This window comes from Oncorhynchus mykiss, chromosome 19, assembly GCF_013265735.2.
Source record: "Oncorhynchus mykiss isolate Arlee chromosome 19, USDA_OmykA_1.1, whole genome shotgun sequence".
Taxonomy (NCBI): Eukaryota; Metazoa; Chordata; class Actinopteri; order Salmoniformes; family Salmonidae; genus Oncorhynchus; species Oncorhynchus mykiss.
In genome coordinates, this window is record NC_048583.1 from 61,243,754 (window position 1) to 61,258,753 (window position 15,000).

General features: G+C 40.8%; 1 protein-coding gene across 2 annotated transcripts in view; it reads left to right on the top strand.

Moving 5' to 3' along the window:
• LOC110498404 (prospero homeobox protein 1) overlaps nt 1-15,000 on the top strand; it is a 62,710-nt gene that overhangs the window by 1,332 nt on the left and 46,378 nt on the right. For both annotated transcript variants that reach the window (XM_036955274.1, XM_036955275.1), the window contains exons 2-4: nt 10,046-10,446; nt 13,132-13,731; nt 14,442-15,000. The exon at nt 14,442-15,000 is cut by the window's right edge and continues 728 nt beyond it. In XM_036955274.1, coding sequence (XP_036811169.1) covers nt 10,099-10,446; nt 13,132-13,731; nt 14,442-15,000 — 1,507 coding nt within the window. In that variant the 5' untranslated portion in view covers nt 10,046-10,098. The remainder of the gene's footprint in view (nt 1-10,045; nt 10,447-13,131; nt 13,732-14,441) is intronic.

A 15,000-nucleotide genomic window follows, 5' to 3' on the forward strand; every position in this document is an offset into this window, starting at 1 on the left:
CAGCTGTTGGCTACTGTTGCTACATTCATATGTGTGTTGTGCTCGTGTCTGTTTGATGGTTTAAAATTCTGCCGAGTTGTTGCCTATTTCTTGGGCGTTTTACATTTTACACTATTGTAGGCCACAGTTCTTGAAATGTTATTTTTGACAGCAAGTGGTCAACCATAATAGGTGAACCAGTGTGACAGTTCGCGACAGAGAAACTGTCTCTAAGACTCAATCCACTGGGCACACACTGGTTGAATCAACGTTGTTTCCACGTCATTTCATTTCAGTTTTATTAAAACCAATGTGGAATAGACGTTGAATTGAGATCTGTGCCCAGTGGCAATTGCTTTGTTTAGCTACGGGGGCGGTCAGTGTTTAGCCTATAGACTGTATCACCAATTTTCTGTTGCTTTTCTGACAAGAATTTAAGAGGAAATGTTGCCTTCTCTTTGCCTCAGGCGCTTTGGCAGTCGAGTCGATGGCAGGTGCATCGGACAAAGGCTCCTGGCGTTAGTCAAAGTGGTCCTAATATCGTGTTCGACCAATCACACGATATAGATATAGTATCCGCATCACACATCTCCGGTGGTACAGGGAGAATCATTTGGTTGATTTAGATTGTATGGATTAGCCTAGTTATCCTTATAGTTATAGTTACAGGATTTAGTCCCACAATTGGGTTATTCGGTGTTTAATTGTAATTTTATTTTTTATTGACACGGAACTAAAATCATCAGGAGGTTGTTTGATGATCAGGACCTAAATTATTCTTTAGGACACATTCAAATCAGTTGAACAAGTGAAAATCGAACTCTTTTTTTCTTCTTCTCTTAAAGTGCAACTTTAAACCTCTCCGTTTTTCTTCTTCTCTTAAAGTCCAACTTTAAACCTCTCCGTTTTTCTTCTTCTCTTAAAGTCCAACTTTAAACCTCTCCGTTTTTCTTCTTCTCTTAAAGTCCAACTTTAAACCTCTCCGTTTTTCTTCTTCTCTTAAAGTCCAACTTTAAACCTCTCCGTTTTTCTTCTTCTCTTAAAGTCCAACTTTAAACCTCTCCGTTTTTCTTCTTCTCTTAAAGTCCAACTTTAAACCTCTCAGTTTTTCTTCTTCTCTTAAAGTCCAACTTTAAACCTCTCCGTTTTTCTTCTTCTCTTAAAGTCCAACTTTAAACCTCTCCGTTTTTCTTCTTCTCTGTTTTGTCTGTCTTCTCATTTCCATTTGGTCACACTAGTCCGAGTCTTAGTTCCATATCAGTAGAATTTCCCCCCCCCCCCCCCCCCCCCCCCCCAAAGAAACCTTCAGTTTCAGATGTGTGTTCCTAGTCTATTATCCGTGAATTGGATTTCAACCAAGTAAATATAAGTTGACATAATATACATTTGAAAAACAATTATAAGTTAGACATAAATTAAATAAGTGTTTTTACTGGGAATTGAGCTATTAAGCTGATTTTGTTCTCATATTATGCACATTCTTGTAAGATGCTGTTAAGCTACTATAGATACAGTGTTTGGACTATTTCAATGTCACAAAATTAAGTTTGTTGAGTAAATATTATGCTGGCTGAAGGACATTTCTATTCATGATAAAAAATTAAAAATAAATGTTTTTTTTTTTTTTAATTAAAATACATTTTTATCATCACATTTTTGTAAAATATTTACATCGACATTTTAATAAATGTATTGATGGCACTGAAAAATTGTCCAGAAATGATTTCTCTGTGTCAAAGCTACAACTGGATATGTCAAATTCAGAATAGAGTTTTGTTTCTTTGATGTACGGGGGGAACACCTTGTTACAGTTGAATTGTTCCTGTCAGTACAGTGTGAAAAGTCATGGCTTTACATTGTTATACTGTACTTATAAACTGGATGTTTACATTGAATCAGACTTCAAACATTTTGGATTGGGTTGGACTGAGTTTTAGAGGAAGTTGTTGCGTAGGGCGAACGTGACAGTCGGTGTCTGTGTAAGAGAGAGAGAGAGAGAGAGAGAGAGTAAATTGAATTGAAATTGAATTGAGAGATTGAGAGAGAGGTCAGAGTTGGACAGTGGGGGCACAGAATGATTCCAACCTGTCTTTTTTTTTAACAAAACACGAAAAGCCCAAAACTCTCCTTGTTTCAACTCTGCTTAACACAATCTCCTCTCTCTTTCTTTCTCTTTCTTTCTCTTTCTTTGTCTCTCTCTCTCTTTCTCTCTCTCTCTCTCTCGCTCTTCAATTCAATTCAATTGACTTTATTGACATGGCAAGTTCATTATTACTTACATTGTCAAAGTATACATATCAAAACATATATATATATAGTTATATATAATATATATTATATCTCTTTCTCTCTCTCTCTCTCTCTCTCTCTCAATCTCTCTCTCTCTCTCTCTCTCTCTCTCTCTCTCTCTCTCTCTCTCTCTCTCTCTCTTTCTCTCTCTCTCTCTCTCTCTCTCTCTCTCTCTCTCTCTCTCTCTCTCTCTCTCTCTCTCTCTCTCTCTCTCTCTCTTTCTCTCTCTCTCTCTCTCTCTCTTTCTCTCTCTCTCTCTCTCTCTCTCTCTCTCTCTCTCTCTCTCTCTCTCTCTCTCTCTCTCTCTCTCTCTCTCTCTCTCTCTCTCTCAATCTCTCTCTCTCTCTCTCTCTCTCTCTCTCTCTCTCTCTCTCTCTCTCTCTCTCTCTCTCTCTCTCTCTCTATTTCTCTGTCTCTGTCTCTCTCTCTCTCTCTCTCTCTCTCTCTCTCTCTCTCTCTCTCTCTCTCTCTATTTTTCTGTCTCTCTTATTGGAATCTAATCCCTTCTAAACTAAAATGGAATTATGTTGAAATCCTTGGTTTACAGAGTGGACTATTTCAGACGAGAACACTTAAGAGCCCTACCTTCTCAAACCCAGTTTGGACTCTTGCTCGTCTCCCTGAAGTGTCAATAAAACCATAGCCACAGGAAGTAGGGGTGTTGAGGGTGCTGATTTAATACCATAGCCACAGGAAGTAGGGGTGTTGAGGGTGCTGATTTAAAACCATAGCCACAGGAAGTAGGGGTGTTGAGGGTGCTGATTTAAAACCATAGCCACAGGAAGTAGGGGGGTTGAGGGTGCTGATTTAATACCAAAGCCACAGGATGTAGGGGTGTTGAGGGTGCTGATTTAACACCAAAGCCACAGGAAGTAGGGGTGTTGAGGGTCCTGAAATGTTTTTTTCTTTCACAAAAGTAGTACTAGTCCTGTAATAGTGAACCTTTACTAGTCCTGTATTAGTGGACCTTTACTAGTCCTGTATTAACAGACCTTTACTAGTCTTGTATTACTAGTCCTATATTAACATACCTTTACTAGCCTGTATTAACATACCTTTACTAGTCCTGTATTAACATACCTTTACTAGTCCTGTATTAACAGACCTTTACCAGTCCTGTATTACTAGTCCTGTATTAACAGACCTTTACTAGCCTGTATTAACAGACCTTTACTAGTCCAGTATTAACAGGCCTTTACTAGCCCTGTATTACTAGCCTGTATTAACAGAACTTTACAAGTCCTGTATTAGAGGACCTTTACTAGTCCTGTATTACTAGTCCTGTATTAACATACCTTTACTAGTCCTGTATTACTAGTCCTGTATCACTAGTCCTGTATTAACAGAACTGTACTAGTCCTGTATTAACATACCTTTACTAGTCCTGTATTAACAGACCTTTACTAGTCCTGTATTACTAGTCCTGTATTACTAGTCCTGTATTAACAGACCTTTACCACTCCTGTATTAACAGGCCTTTACTAGTCCTGTATTACTAGTCCTGTATTAACAGACCTTTACTAGTCCTGTATTAACAGACCTTTACTAGTCCTGTATTAACAGGCCTTTACTAGTCCTGTATTACTAGTCCTGTATTACTAGTCCTGTATTAACAGGCCTTTACTAGTCCTGTATTACTAGTCCTGTATTACTAGTCTTGTATTAACAGACCTTTACTAGTCCTGTATTAACAGGCCTTTACTAGTCCTGTATTAACAGACCTTTACTAGTCCTGTATTAACAGACCTTTACTATTCCTGTATTAACAGGCATTTACTAGTCCTGTATTACTAGTCCTGTATTACTAGTCCTGTATTAACAGACCTTTACTAGTCCTGTATTAACAGACCTTTACTAGTCCTGTATTAACAGGCCTTTACTAGTCCTGAATTACTAGTCCTGTATTAACAGACCTTTACTAGTCCTGTATTAACAGACCTTTACTAGTCCTGTATTAACAGGCCTTTACTAGTCCTGTATTACTAGTCCTCTATTAACAGACCTTTACTAGTCCTGTATTAACAGACCTTTACTATTCCTGTATTAACAGACCTTTACTAGTCCTGTATTAACAGACCTTTACTAGTCCTGTATTAACAGACCTTTACTAGTCCTGTATTAGAGGACCTTTACTAGCCTGTATTAACAGGCCTTTACTAGTCCTGTATTAACAGACCTTTACTAGTCCTGTATTAACATACCTTTACTAGTCCTGGATTACTAGTCCTGTATTAACATACCTTTAATAGTCCTGTATTAACAGGCCTTTACTAGTCCTGTATTAACAGACCTTTACTAGTCCTGTACTAACAGACCTTTACTAGTCCTGGATTACGAGTCCTGTATTAACATACCTTTACTAGCCTGTATTAACATACCTTTACTAGTCCTGTATTAACAGACCTTTACTAGTCCTGTATTACTAGTCCTGTATTAACAGACCTTTACTAGCCTGTATTAACAGACCTTTACTAGTCCAGTATTAACAGGCCTTTACTAGCCCTGTATTACTAGCCTGTATTAACATACCTTTACTAGTCCTGTATTAACATACCTTTACTAGTCCTGTATTACTAGTCCTGTATTACTAGTCCTGTATTAACAGACCTTTACTAGTCCTGTATTAACAGACCTTTAATAGTCCTGTATTACTAGTCCTGTATTACTAGTCCTGTATTAACAGACCTTTATTAGTCCTGTATTAACAGACCTTTACTAGTCCTGTATTAGAGGACCTTTACTAGCCTGTATTAACAGGCCTTTACTAGTCCTGTATTAACAGACCTTTACTAGTCCTGTACTAACATACCTTTACTAGTCTTGGATTACTAGTCCTGTATTAAAATACCTTTACTAGTCCTGTATTAACAGGCCTTTACTAGTCCTGTATTACTAGTCCTGTATTAACAGACATTTACTAGTCCTGTATTAACAGACCTTTACTAGTCCTGTATTAACAGACCTTTACTAGTCCTGTATTAACAGACCTTTACTAGTCCTGTATTTACAGACCTTTACTAGTCCTGTATTAACAGACCTTTACTAGTCCTGTATTAACAGACCTTTACTAGTCCTGTATTAACAGACCTTTACTAGTCCTGTATTACTAGTCCTGTACTAACAGACCTTTACTAGTCCTGTATTAACAGACCTTTACTAGTCCTGTATTAACATACCTTTACTTGTCCTGTATTAACAGGCCTTTACTAGTCCTGTATTAACAGACCTTTACTAGTCCTGTATTAACAGACCTTTACTAGTCCTGTATTAACAGACCTTTACTAGTCCTGTATTAGAGGACCTTTACTAGCCTGTATTAACAGGCCTTTACTAGTCCTGTATTAACAGACCTTTACTAGTCCTTTACTAACAGACCTTTAATAGCCTGTATTAACAGACCTTTACTAGTCCAGTATTAACAGGCCTTTACTAGCCCTGTATTACTAGCCTGTATTAACATACCTTTACTAGTCCTGTATTAACATACATTTACTAGTCCTGTATTACTAGTCCTTTATTACTAGTCCTGTATTAACAGACCTTTACTAGTCCTGTATTAACAGACCTTTACTAGTCCTGTATTACTAGTCCTGTATTACTAGTCCTGTATTAACAGACCTTTATTAGTCCTGTATTAACACACCTTTACTAGTCCTGTATTAGAGGACCTTTACTAGCCTGTATTAACAGGCCTTTACTAGTCCTGTATTAACAGACCTTTACTAGTCCTGTATTAACAGACCTTTACTAGTCCTGTATTACTAGTCCTGTATTACTAGTCCTGTATTAACAGACCTTTATTAGTCCTGTATTAACACACCTTTACTAGTCCTGTATTAGAGGACCTTTACTAGCCTGTATTAACAGGCCTTTACTAGTCCTGTATTAACAGACCTTTACTAGTCCTGTACTAACATACCTTTACTAGTCTTGGATTACTAGTCCTGTATTAAAATACCTTTACTAGTCCTGTATTAACAGGCCTTTACTAGTCCTGTATTACTAGTCCTGTATTAACAGACATTTACTAGTCCTGTATTAACAGACCTTTACTAGTCCTGTATTAACAGACCTTTACTAGTCCTGTATTAACAGACCTTTACTAGTCCTGTATTTACAGACCTTTACTAGTCCTGTATTAACAGACCTTTACTAGTCCTGTATTAACAGACCTTTACTAGTCCTGTATTAACATACATTTACTAGTCCTGTATTACTAGTCCTGTACTAACAGACCTTTACTAGTCCTGTATTAACAGACCTTTACTAGTCCTGTATTAACATACCTTTACTAGTCCTGTATTAACAGGCCTTTACTAGTCCTGTATTAACAGACCTTTACTAGTCCTGTATTAACAGACCTTTACTAGTCCTGTATTAACAGACCTTTACTAGTCCTGTATTAACAGACCTTTACTAGTCCTGTATTAACAGGCCTTTACGAGTCCTGTATTACTAGTCCTGTATTAACAGACCTTTACTAGTCCTGTATTAACAGGCCTTTACTAGTCCTGTATTAGAGGACCTTTACTAGCCTGTATTAACAGGCCTTTACTAGTCCTGTATTAACAGACCTTTACTAGTCCTGTATTAACAGACCTTTACTAGTCCTGTATTAACAGACCTTTACTGGTCCTGTATTAACAGACCTTTACTAGTCCTGTATTAACAGACCTTTACTAGTCCTGTATTAACAGACCTTTACTAGTCCTGTATTAACAGACCTTTACTAGTCCTGTATTAACAGACCTCTACTAGTCCTGTATTACTAGTCCCGTATTAACAGACCTTTACTAGTCCTGTATTACTAGTCCTGTACTAACAGACCTTTACTAGTCCTGTATTAACATACCTTTACTAGTCCTGTATTAACAGACCTTTACTAGTCCTGTATTACTAGTCCTGTACTAACATACCTTTACTAGTCCTGTATTAACATACCTTTACTAGTCCTGTATTAACAGACCTTTACTATTCCTGTATTAACAGACCTTTACTAGTCCTGTATTACTAGTCCTGTATTAACATACCTTTACTAGTCCTGTATTAACAGACCTTTACTAGTCCTGTATTAACAGACCTTTACTAGTCCTGTATTACTACTTCTGTATTACTAGTCCTGTATTAACATACCTTTACTAGTCCTGTATTAACATACCTTTACTACTCCTGTATTAACAGACCTTTATTAGTCCTGTAATAGAGGACCTTTACTAGTCCTGTATTAACAGACCTTTACTAGTCCTGTATTAACAGACCCTTACTACTCCTGTATTAACAGACCTTTATTAGTCCTGTAATAGAGGACCTTTACTAGTCCTGTATTAGTGGACCTTTACTAGTCCTGTATTAACAGACCTTTACTAGTCCTGTATTAACAGACCTTTACTAGTCCTGTATTAACAGACCTTTATTAGTCCTGTATTAACATACCTTTACTAGTCCTTTATTACTACTCCTGTATTACTAGTCCTGTATTAACAGACCTTTACTAGTCCTGTATTAACAGACCTTTACTAGTCCTGTATTAACATACCTTTACTAGTCCTGTATTAACAGACCTTTACTAGTCCTGTATTAACAGACCTTTACTACTCCTGTATTAACAGACCTTTATTAGTCCTGTAATAGAGGACCTTTACTAGTCCTGTATTAACAGACCTTTACTAGTCCTGTATTAACAGACCCTTACTACTCCTGTATTAACAGACCTTTATTAGTCCTGTAATAGAGGACCTTTACTAGTCCTGTATTAACAGACCTTTACTAGTCCTGTATTAACAGACCTTTACTAGTCCTGTATTAACATACCTTTACTAGTCCTGTATTAACAGACCTTTACTAGTCCTGTATTAACATACCTTTACTAGTCCTGTATTAACATACCTTTACTACTCCTGTATTAACAGACCTTTATTAGTCCTGTAATAGAGGACCTTTACTAGTCCTGTATTAACAGACCTTTACTAGTCCTGTATTAACAGACCTTTACTAGTCCTGTATTAACATACCTTTACTAGTCCTGAATAACAGACCTTTACTAGTCCTGTACTAACAGACCTTTACTAGTCCTGTACTAACAGACCTTTACTAGTCCTGTATTAGTGGACCTTTACTAGTCCTGTATTAACATACCTTTACTAGTCCTGTATTAACAGGCCTTTACTAGTCATGTATTACTAGTCCTGTATTACTAATCCTGTATTAACAGACCATTACTAGTCCTGTATTAACAGGCCTTTACTAGTCCTGTATTAGAGGACCTTTACTAGTCCTGTATTAGAGGACCTTTACTAGCCTGTATTAGAGGACCTTTACTAGCCTGTATTAACAGACCTTTACTAGTCCTGTATTAACAGACCTTTACTAGTCCTGTATTAACAAGCCTTTACTAGTCCTGTATTAGAGGACCTTTACTAGTCCTGTATTAGAGGACCTTTACTAGTCCTGTATTAACAGACCTTTACTAGTCCTGTATTAACAGACCTTTACTAGTCCTGTATTAGAGGACCTTTACTAGTCCTGTACTAACAGACCTTTACTAGTCCTGTATTAACAGACCTTTACTAGTCCTGTATTACCCCTGTATTAGAGGACCTTTACTAGTCCTGTACTAACAGACCTTTACTAGTCCTGTACTAACAGACCTTTACTAGTCTTGTATTAGTGGACATTTACTAGTCCTGTAATAACAGACCTTTACTAGTCCTGTATTACTAGTCCTGTATTACTAGTCCTGTACTAACAGACCTTTACTAGTCCTGTATTAACATACCTTTACTAGTCCTGTATTACTAGTCCTGTATTAGAGGACCTTTACTAGTCCTGTACTAACATACCTTTACTAGTCCTGTATTAACAGACCTTTACTATTCCTGTATTACTCCTGTATTAGAGGACCTTTACTAGTCCTGTACTAACAGACCTTTACTAGTCCTGTACTAACAGACCTTTACTAGTCCTGTATTAGTGGACCTTTACTAGTCCTGTATTAGTGGACCTTTACTAGTCCTGTATTAACAGACCTTTACTAGTCCTGTATTAACAGACCTTTACTAGTCCTGTATTAACAGACCTTTACTAGTCCTGTATTACTAGTCCTGTATTACTAGTCCTGTATTAACAGACCTTTACTAGTCCTGTATTACTCGTCCTGTATTACTAGTCCTGTATTACTAGTCCTGTATTAACATACCTTTACTAGTCCTGTATTAACATACCTTTACTAGCCTGTATTAACAGACCTTTACTAGTCCTGTATTAACAGACCTTTACTAGCTTGTATTAACAGACCTTTACTAGTCCTGTATTAACAGACCTTTACTAGTCCTGTATTAGAGGACCGTTACTAGTCCTGTATTACTAGTCCTGCATTAACAGACCTTTACTAGTCCTGTATTAACAGACCTTTACTAGTCCTGTATTAGAGGACCTTTACTAGTCCTGTATTAACAGACCTTTACTAGTCCTGTATTAACAGACCTTTACTAGTCCTGTATTAACAGACCTTTACTAGTCCTGTATTAGAGGACCTTTACTAGCCTGTATTAACAGACCTTTACTAGTCCTGTATTAACAGACCTTTACTAGTCCTGTATTAGAGGACCTTTACTAGCCTGTATTAACAGACCTTTACTAGTCCTGTATTACTAGTCCTGTATTACTCCTGTATTAGAGGACCTTTACTAGTCCTGTATTAGCAGACCTTTACTAGTCCTGTATTAACAGACCTTTACTAGTCCTGTATTAACATAATGTCTTTTCTCTATCAATCCAGGTGCACCTGTCTGTAAGGATCCTTCGATATGTCACTTTAGCTGCCCCTCGAGGATGCCTGACCATGCTTCATCCCTAAGCAGACAGACCAAGCGGCGCCGGGTGGACATCGGGGTGAAGAGGACTCTGGGAAGTGTAGTTTTTTCCAGAGCAAGAGAGAACCTCCTACTCAACGCCATGAACCAATCCCACGGCCCCAAACAAGACGGAGACTGCTCATTGGTCCCTCACAGCTATGGTGGGTCCAATGGGGACGGAGCGAAGTCGAATGTTCTCCGGAAGCTTCTGAAGCGAGCGAACTCGTACGAAGACGCCATGATGCCTTTCCCTGGCACCACCATCATCTCTCAACTGCTGAAGAGTAACATGGGGAAGAATGGAGACAGAGAGGGAGGCTTCCAGGTATACACACACTGTACACACACTGTACACACACACACTGTACACACACTGTACACACACTGTATACACACACACACTGTACACACACTGTACACACACACACACACACACACACACACACACACACACACACACACACACACACACACACACTGTACACACAAACACACTGTACACACACTGTACACACACTGTACACACACACACACACACACACACACACTGTACACACTGTACACACTGTATACACACACACACTGTACACACACTGTACACACACTGTATACACACACACACACTGTACACACACTGTACAGACACTGAACACACACTGTATACACACAAACAGTACACACACTGTACACACACACACACACTGTACACACAAACACACTGTACACACACTGTACACACACTGTACACACACACACACACACACTGTACACACTGTACACACTGCATACACACACACACTGTACACACACTGTACACACACTGTATACACACACACACACTGTACACACACTGTACAGACACTGAACACACACTGTATACACACACACAGTACACACACTGTACACACACACACACACTGTACACACACTGTACACACACACACTGTACACACACTGTACACACACACACTGTACACACACTGTACACACACACTGTACACACACTGTACACACACTGTACACACACACACTGTACACACACTGTACACACACTGTACACACACACTGTACACACACTTTATACACACTGTACTCTCAGTGTACACACACTGTACACACACTGTACACAATCACTCTAAGTAATCTAATCCCGTGTGGGATTATCAGATTATTAACTATTAACTTTGTTTAAATAAGAATGTGTATGTGTGTACAGTGTGTGTACAGTGTGTGTACAGTGTGTATACAGTGTGTGTACAGTGTGTGTACAGTGTGTGTGTGTTTACAGTGTGTGTACAGTGTGAATACAGTGTGTGTGTGTGTACAGTGTGTGTACAGTGTGTGTGTGTGTTTACAGTGTGTGTGTGTGTGTGTGTGTGTGTGTGTGTGTGTGTACAGTGTGTGTACAGTGTGTGTAGAGTGTGTGTACAGTGTGTGTGTGTATACAGTGTGTGTACAGTGTGTATGTGTGTGTGTGTGTGTGTACATCGTGTGTGTGTGTGTACAGTGTGTGTGTGTTTACAGTGTGTGTACAGTGTGTGTACAGTGTGTGTACAGTGTGTATATAGTGTGTGTACAGTGTGTGTGCAGTGTGTGTGTATACAGTGTGTGTACAGTGTGTGTGTGTACAGTGTGTGTACAGTGTGTGTACAGTGTGTGTGTGTATACAGTGTGTGTACAGTGTGTGTGTGTATACAGTGTGTGTACAGTGTGTGTGTACAGTGTGTGTACAGTGTGTGCACACACTGTAAACACACACACACTGTACACACACTGTACAAACACTGTAAACACACACACACTGTACACACACTGTATACACACACACACTGTACACACACTGTACACACACTGTACACACACACACTGTACACACACTGTATACACACACACTGCACACACACTGTACACACACTATATACACACTGTACACACACTGTACACACACTGTACACACACTGTAAACACACACACACTGTTCACACACTGTACACACACACTATACACACACACACACACACTGTACACACACACTATACACACACACACACACTGTACACACACTGTACACACACTGTAAACACACACTGTACACACACACTGTACACACACTCACACTGTACACACACTGTACACACACCCTGTACACACACTGTACACACACTGTAAACACACACACTGTACACACACACACTGTACACACACTGTACACACACTGTACACACACTGTACACACACTGTACACACACTGTACACACACACACTGTACACACACACACACACACACACACACACTGAACACACGCTGTACACACACTGTACACACACACACACAGACTGTATACACACTGTACACACACACACTGTACACACACACACACACACACACGCACACTGTACACACACACACACACTGTACACACTGTACACACACACACACACACACACACACACACACACACACACACACACACACACACACACACACACACACACACACACTGTACACACACTGTTTACACACTGTACACACACAAACACACACTGTACACACACACACACACACACACACAACACACTGTACCCACACACACAAACACGCTGTACACACACACTTTACACACACTGTACACACACTGTACACACACTGTACACACACACTGTACACACTGTACACACACACACACACACACACACACACACACACTGTACACACACACACACACACACACACACACTGTACACACACACACACACACACACTGGACACACACACACTGTGCACACACTGTGCACACACTGTGGACACACTGTACACACACTGTACACACACACTGTACACACACACACACACTGTACACACACACACACACACACACTGTACACACACACACTGTACACACACACACATTCTTATTTAAACAAAGTTAATAGTTAATAATCTGATAATCCCACACGGGATTAGATTACTTAGAGTGATTGACTAACTCAATCTATCCTTTTCTTCCAGGGTAGTGGAGGTCTCTCCAGCGCTGGGTCCGATCTCCAAGCTGAGGATGTCTGCAGTAACTCCTCCAGAGACAGAGACAGCCCCCTCTCTCCCTCCCCCTCCTCCCCCTGCCTCCCCCCATTTGTCCACCCCCCCCTTCCTCCTCATCCCCCGCTCACCCCTCTGGACCTGGAGCGCCTCACGGACGAGCACCTGCGTGCCAAACGGGCCAGGGTGGAGAACATCATTCGGGGCATGAGCCATTCCCCCTGCGTGGCTCCGCCTGCCCTCCGGCATGGAGAAAGGGACAGAGAAGGAGACCGAGAGACAGGGAACGAGAGGGTGAGAAGAGAGAACAGGGAACGGGACTGTCCCCCACCGCAGTCTCCCAGCCCTGGGTCTTTATCTAGAAGGGAGGAGTACAAGGAGAGCCTGGGGGAGGCTAGAGGAGAGGTGTACAGGGAGAGTCAGGGGGGGACTAGAGGAGAGGTGTACAGAGAGAACAAGAGAAAGCAGCGTCTCCCCCAGCAGCAGCAGTCCTTTACCCAGCTGGTGTGTGTCAGACAGGAGAAGAGGCAAGAGGAGAGACGACAACTCAAACTACAGCTAGAGGATATGCAGGTGAGGGGATGCACACACACACACACACACAGACACACACACACACACACACACACACACACACCGACACACACAGACACACACACACAGACTCTCTCTCTCTCTCACACACGCACACACACACACACACACACACACACACACACACACACACACACACACACACACACACACACACACACACACACACACACACACACACAGACAGACTCTCTCCCTCACACACACATACACACACACACACACACAGACTCTCTCTCTCACACACACACACACACACACACACACACACACACACACACACACACACACACACACACACACAGACAGACTCTCTCTCTCACACACACATACACACACACACACACACACACACACACACACACACTGCAAGTTGTAAATATGTCTATTTGGGTTGTAGAAAAGCGGCCAAAATGTGCTTTATTACAGAAGCAGCGTTATTTCATATATTAAATTGATTACTTTATTACCTCGTGTGTGTAGTTATTTATTAATTGATTGATGGATTATATATGTCTTTATATATAGTATTATTAATGTATATTTATGTATTCGTATTCCCCTGTATTTATATGGGTGATCATTTTGTGTTTCAGCTGCAGAAGTTGTTAGCAATTAATCAATTAATTAATATTTTTTGATTGATCGATTGATATATATTTAAAAAAAAGTTTGTATCGTTTCTACAGAAACAACTTCGTCAGCTGCAGGAGAAGTTCTATCAGATCTATGACATTGAGACTGAGGAGGAGGAGGAAAGAGGAGGAGGAGGGGAGGAGGAGGATGACAGAGAGAATGAGAGAGAGTTGGGGAGAGGAGGAGGAGGGGGAGAGGAGGAGGAGAACAGAGAGAACGAGAGAGAGTTGGGGAGAGGAGGAGGGGAGGAGGAGGAGGACAGAGATAATGAGAGAGAGGAGAGAGGAGGAGGGGAGGAAGACGGGAACCAGTCGGAGGACAGTGTCCGCTCCGACGGTTTGGAGGACAGACACAGGGACCACCACGGCAACCGTAACCGTGCCGATCGTATCCACGGCGACTTGTCAGAGTTGCTTGACGACCCAGGTCTGTTTCTGGAGCGAGCCAGAGCCCTGCTCCGAGAACAGGCCCTTTTGGATGGGGAGAGGGAGGAGGACGAGAGAGAGGAGGGAGAGAGGGAGGGGAGGGAGGAGAGTGATTGGGGCCGAGGGGAGAGAGGGGTTGGAGGGGGGACGATGCGAGCAGAGGGGAGGCAGCTAGCCGAGACTCTGA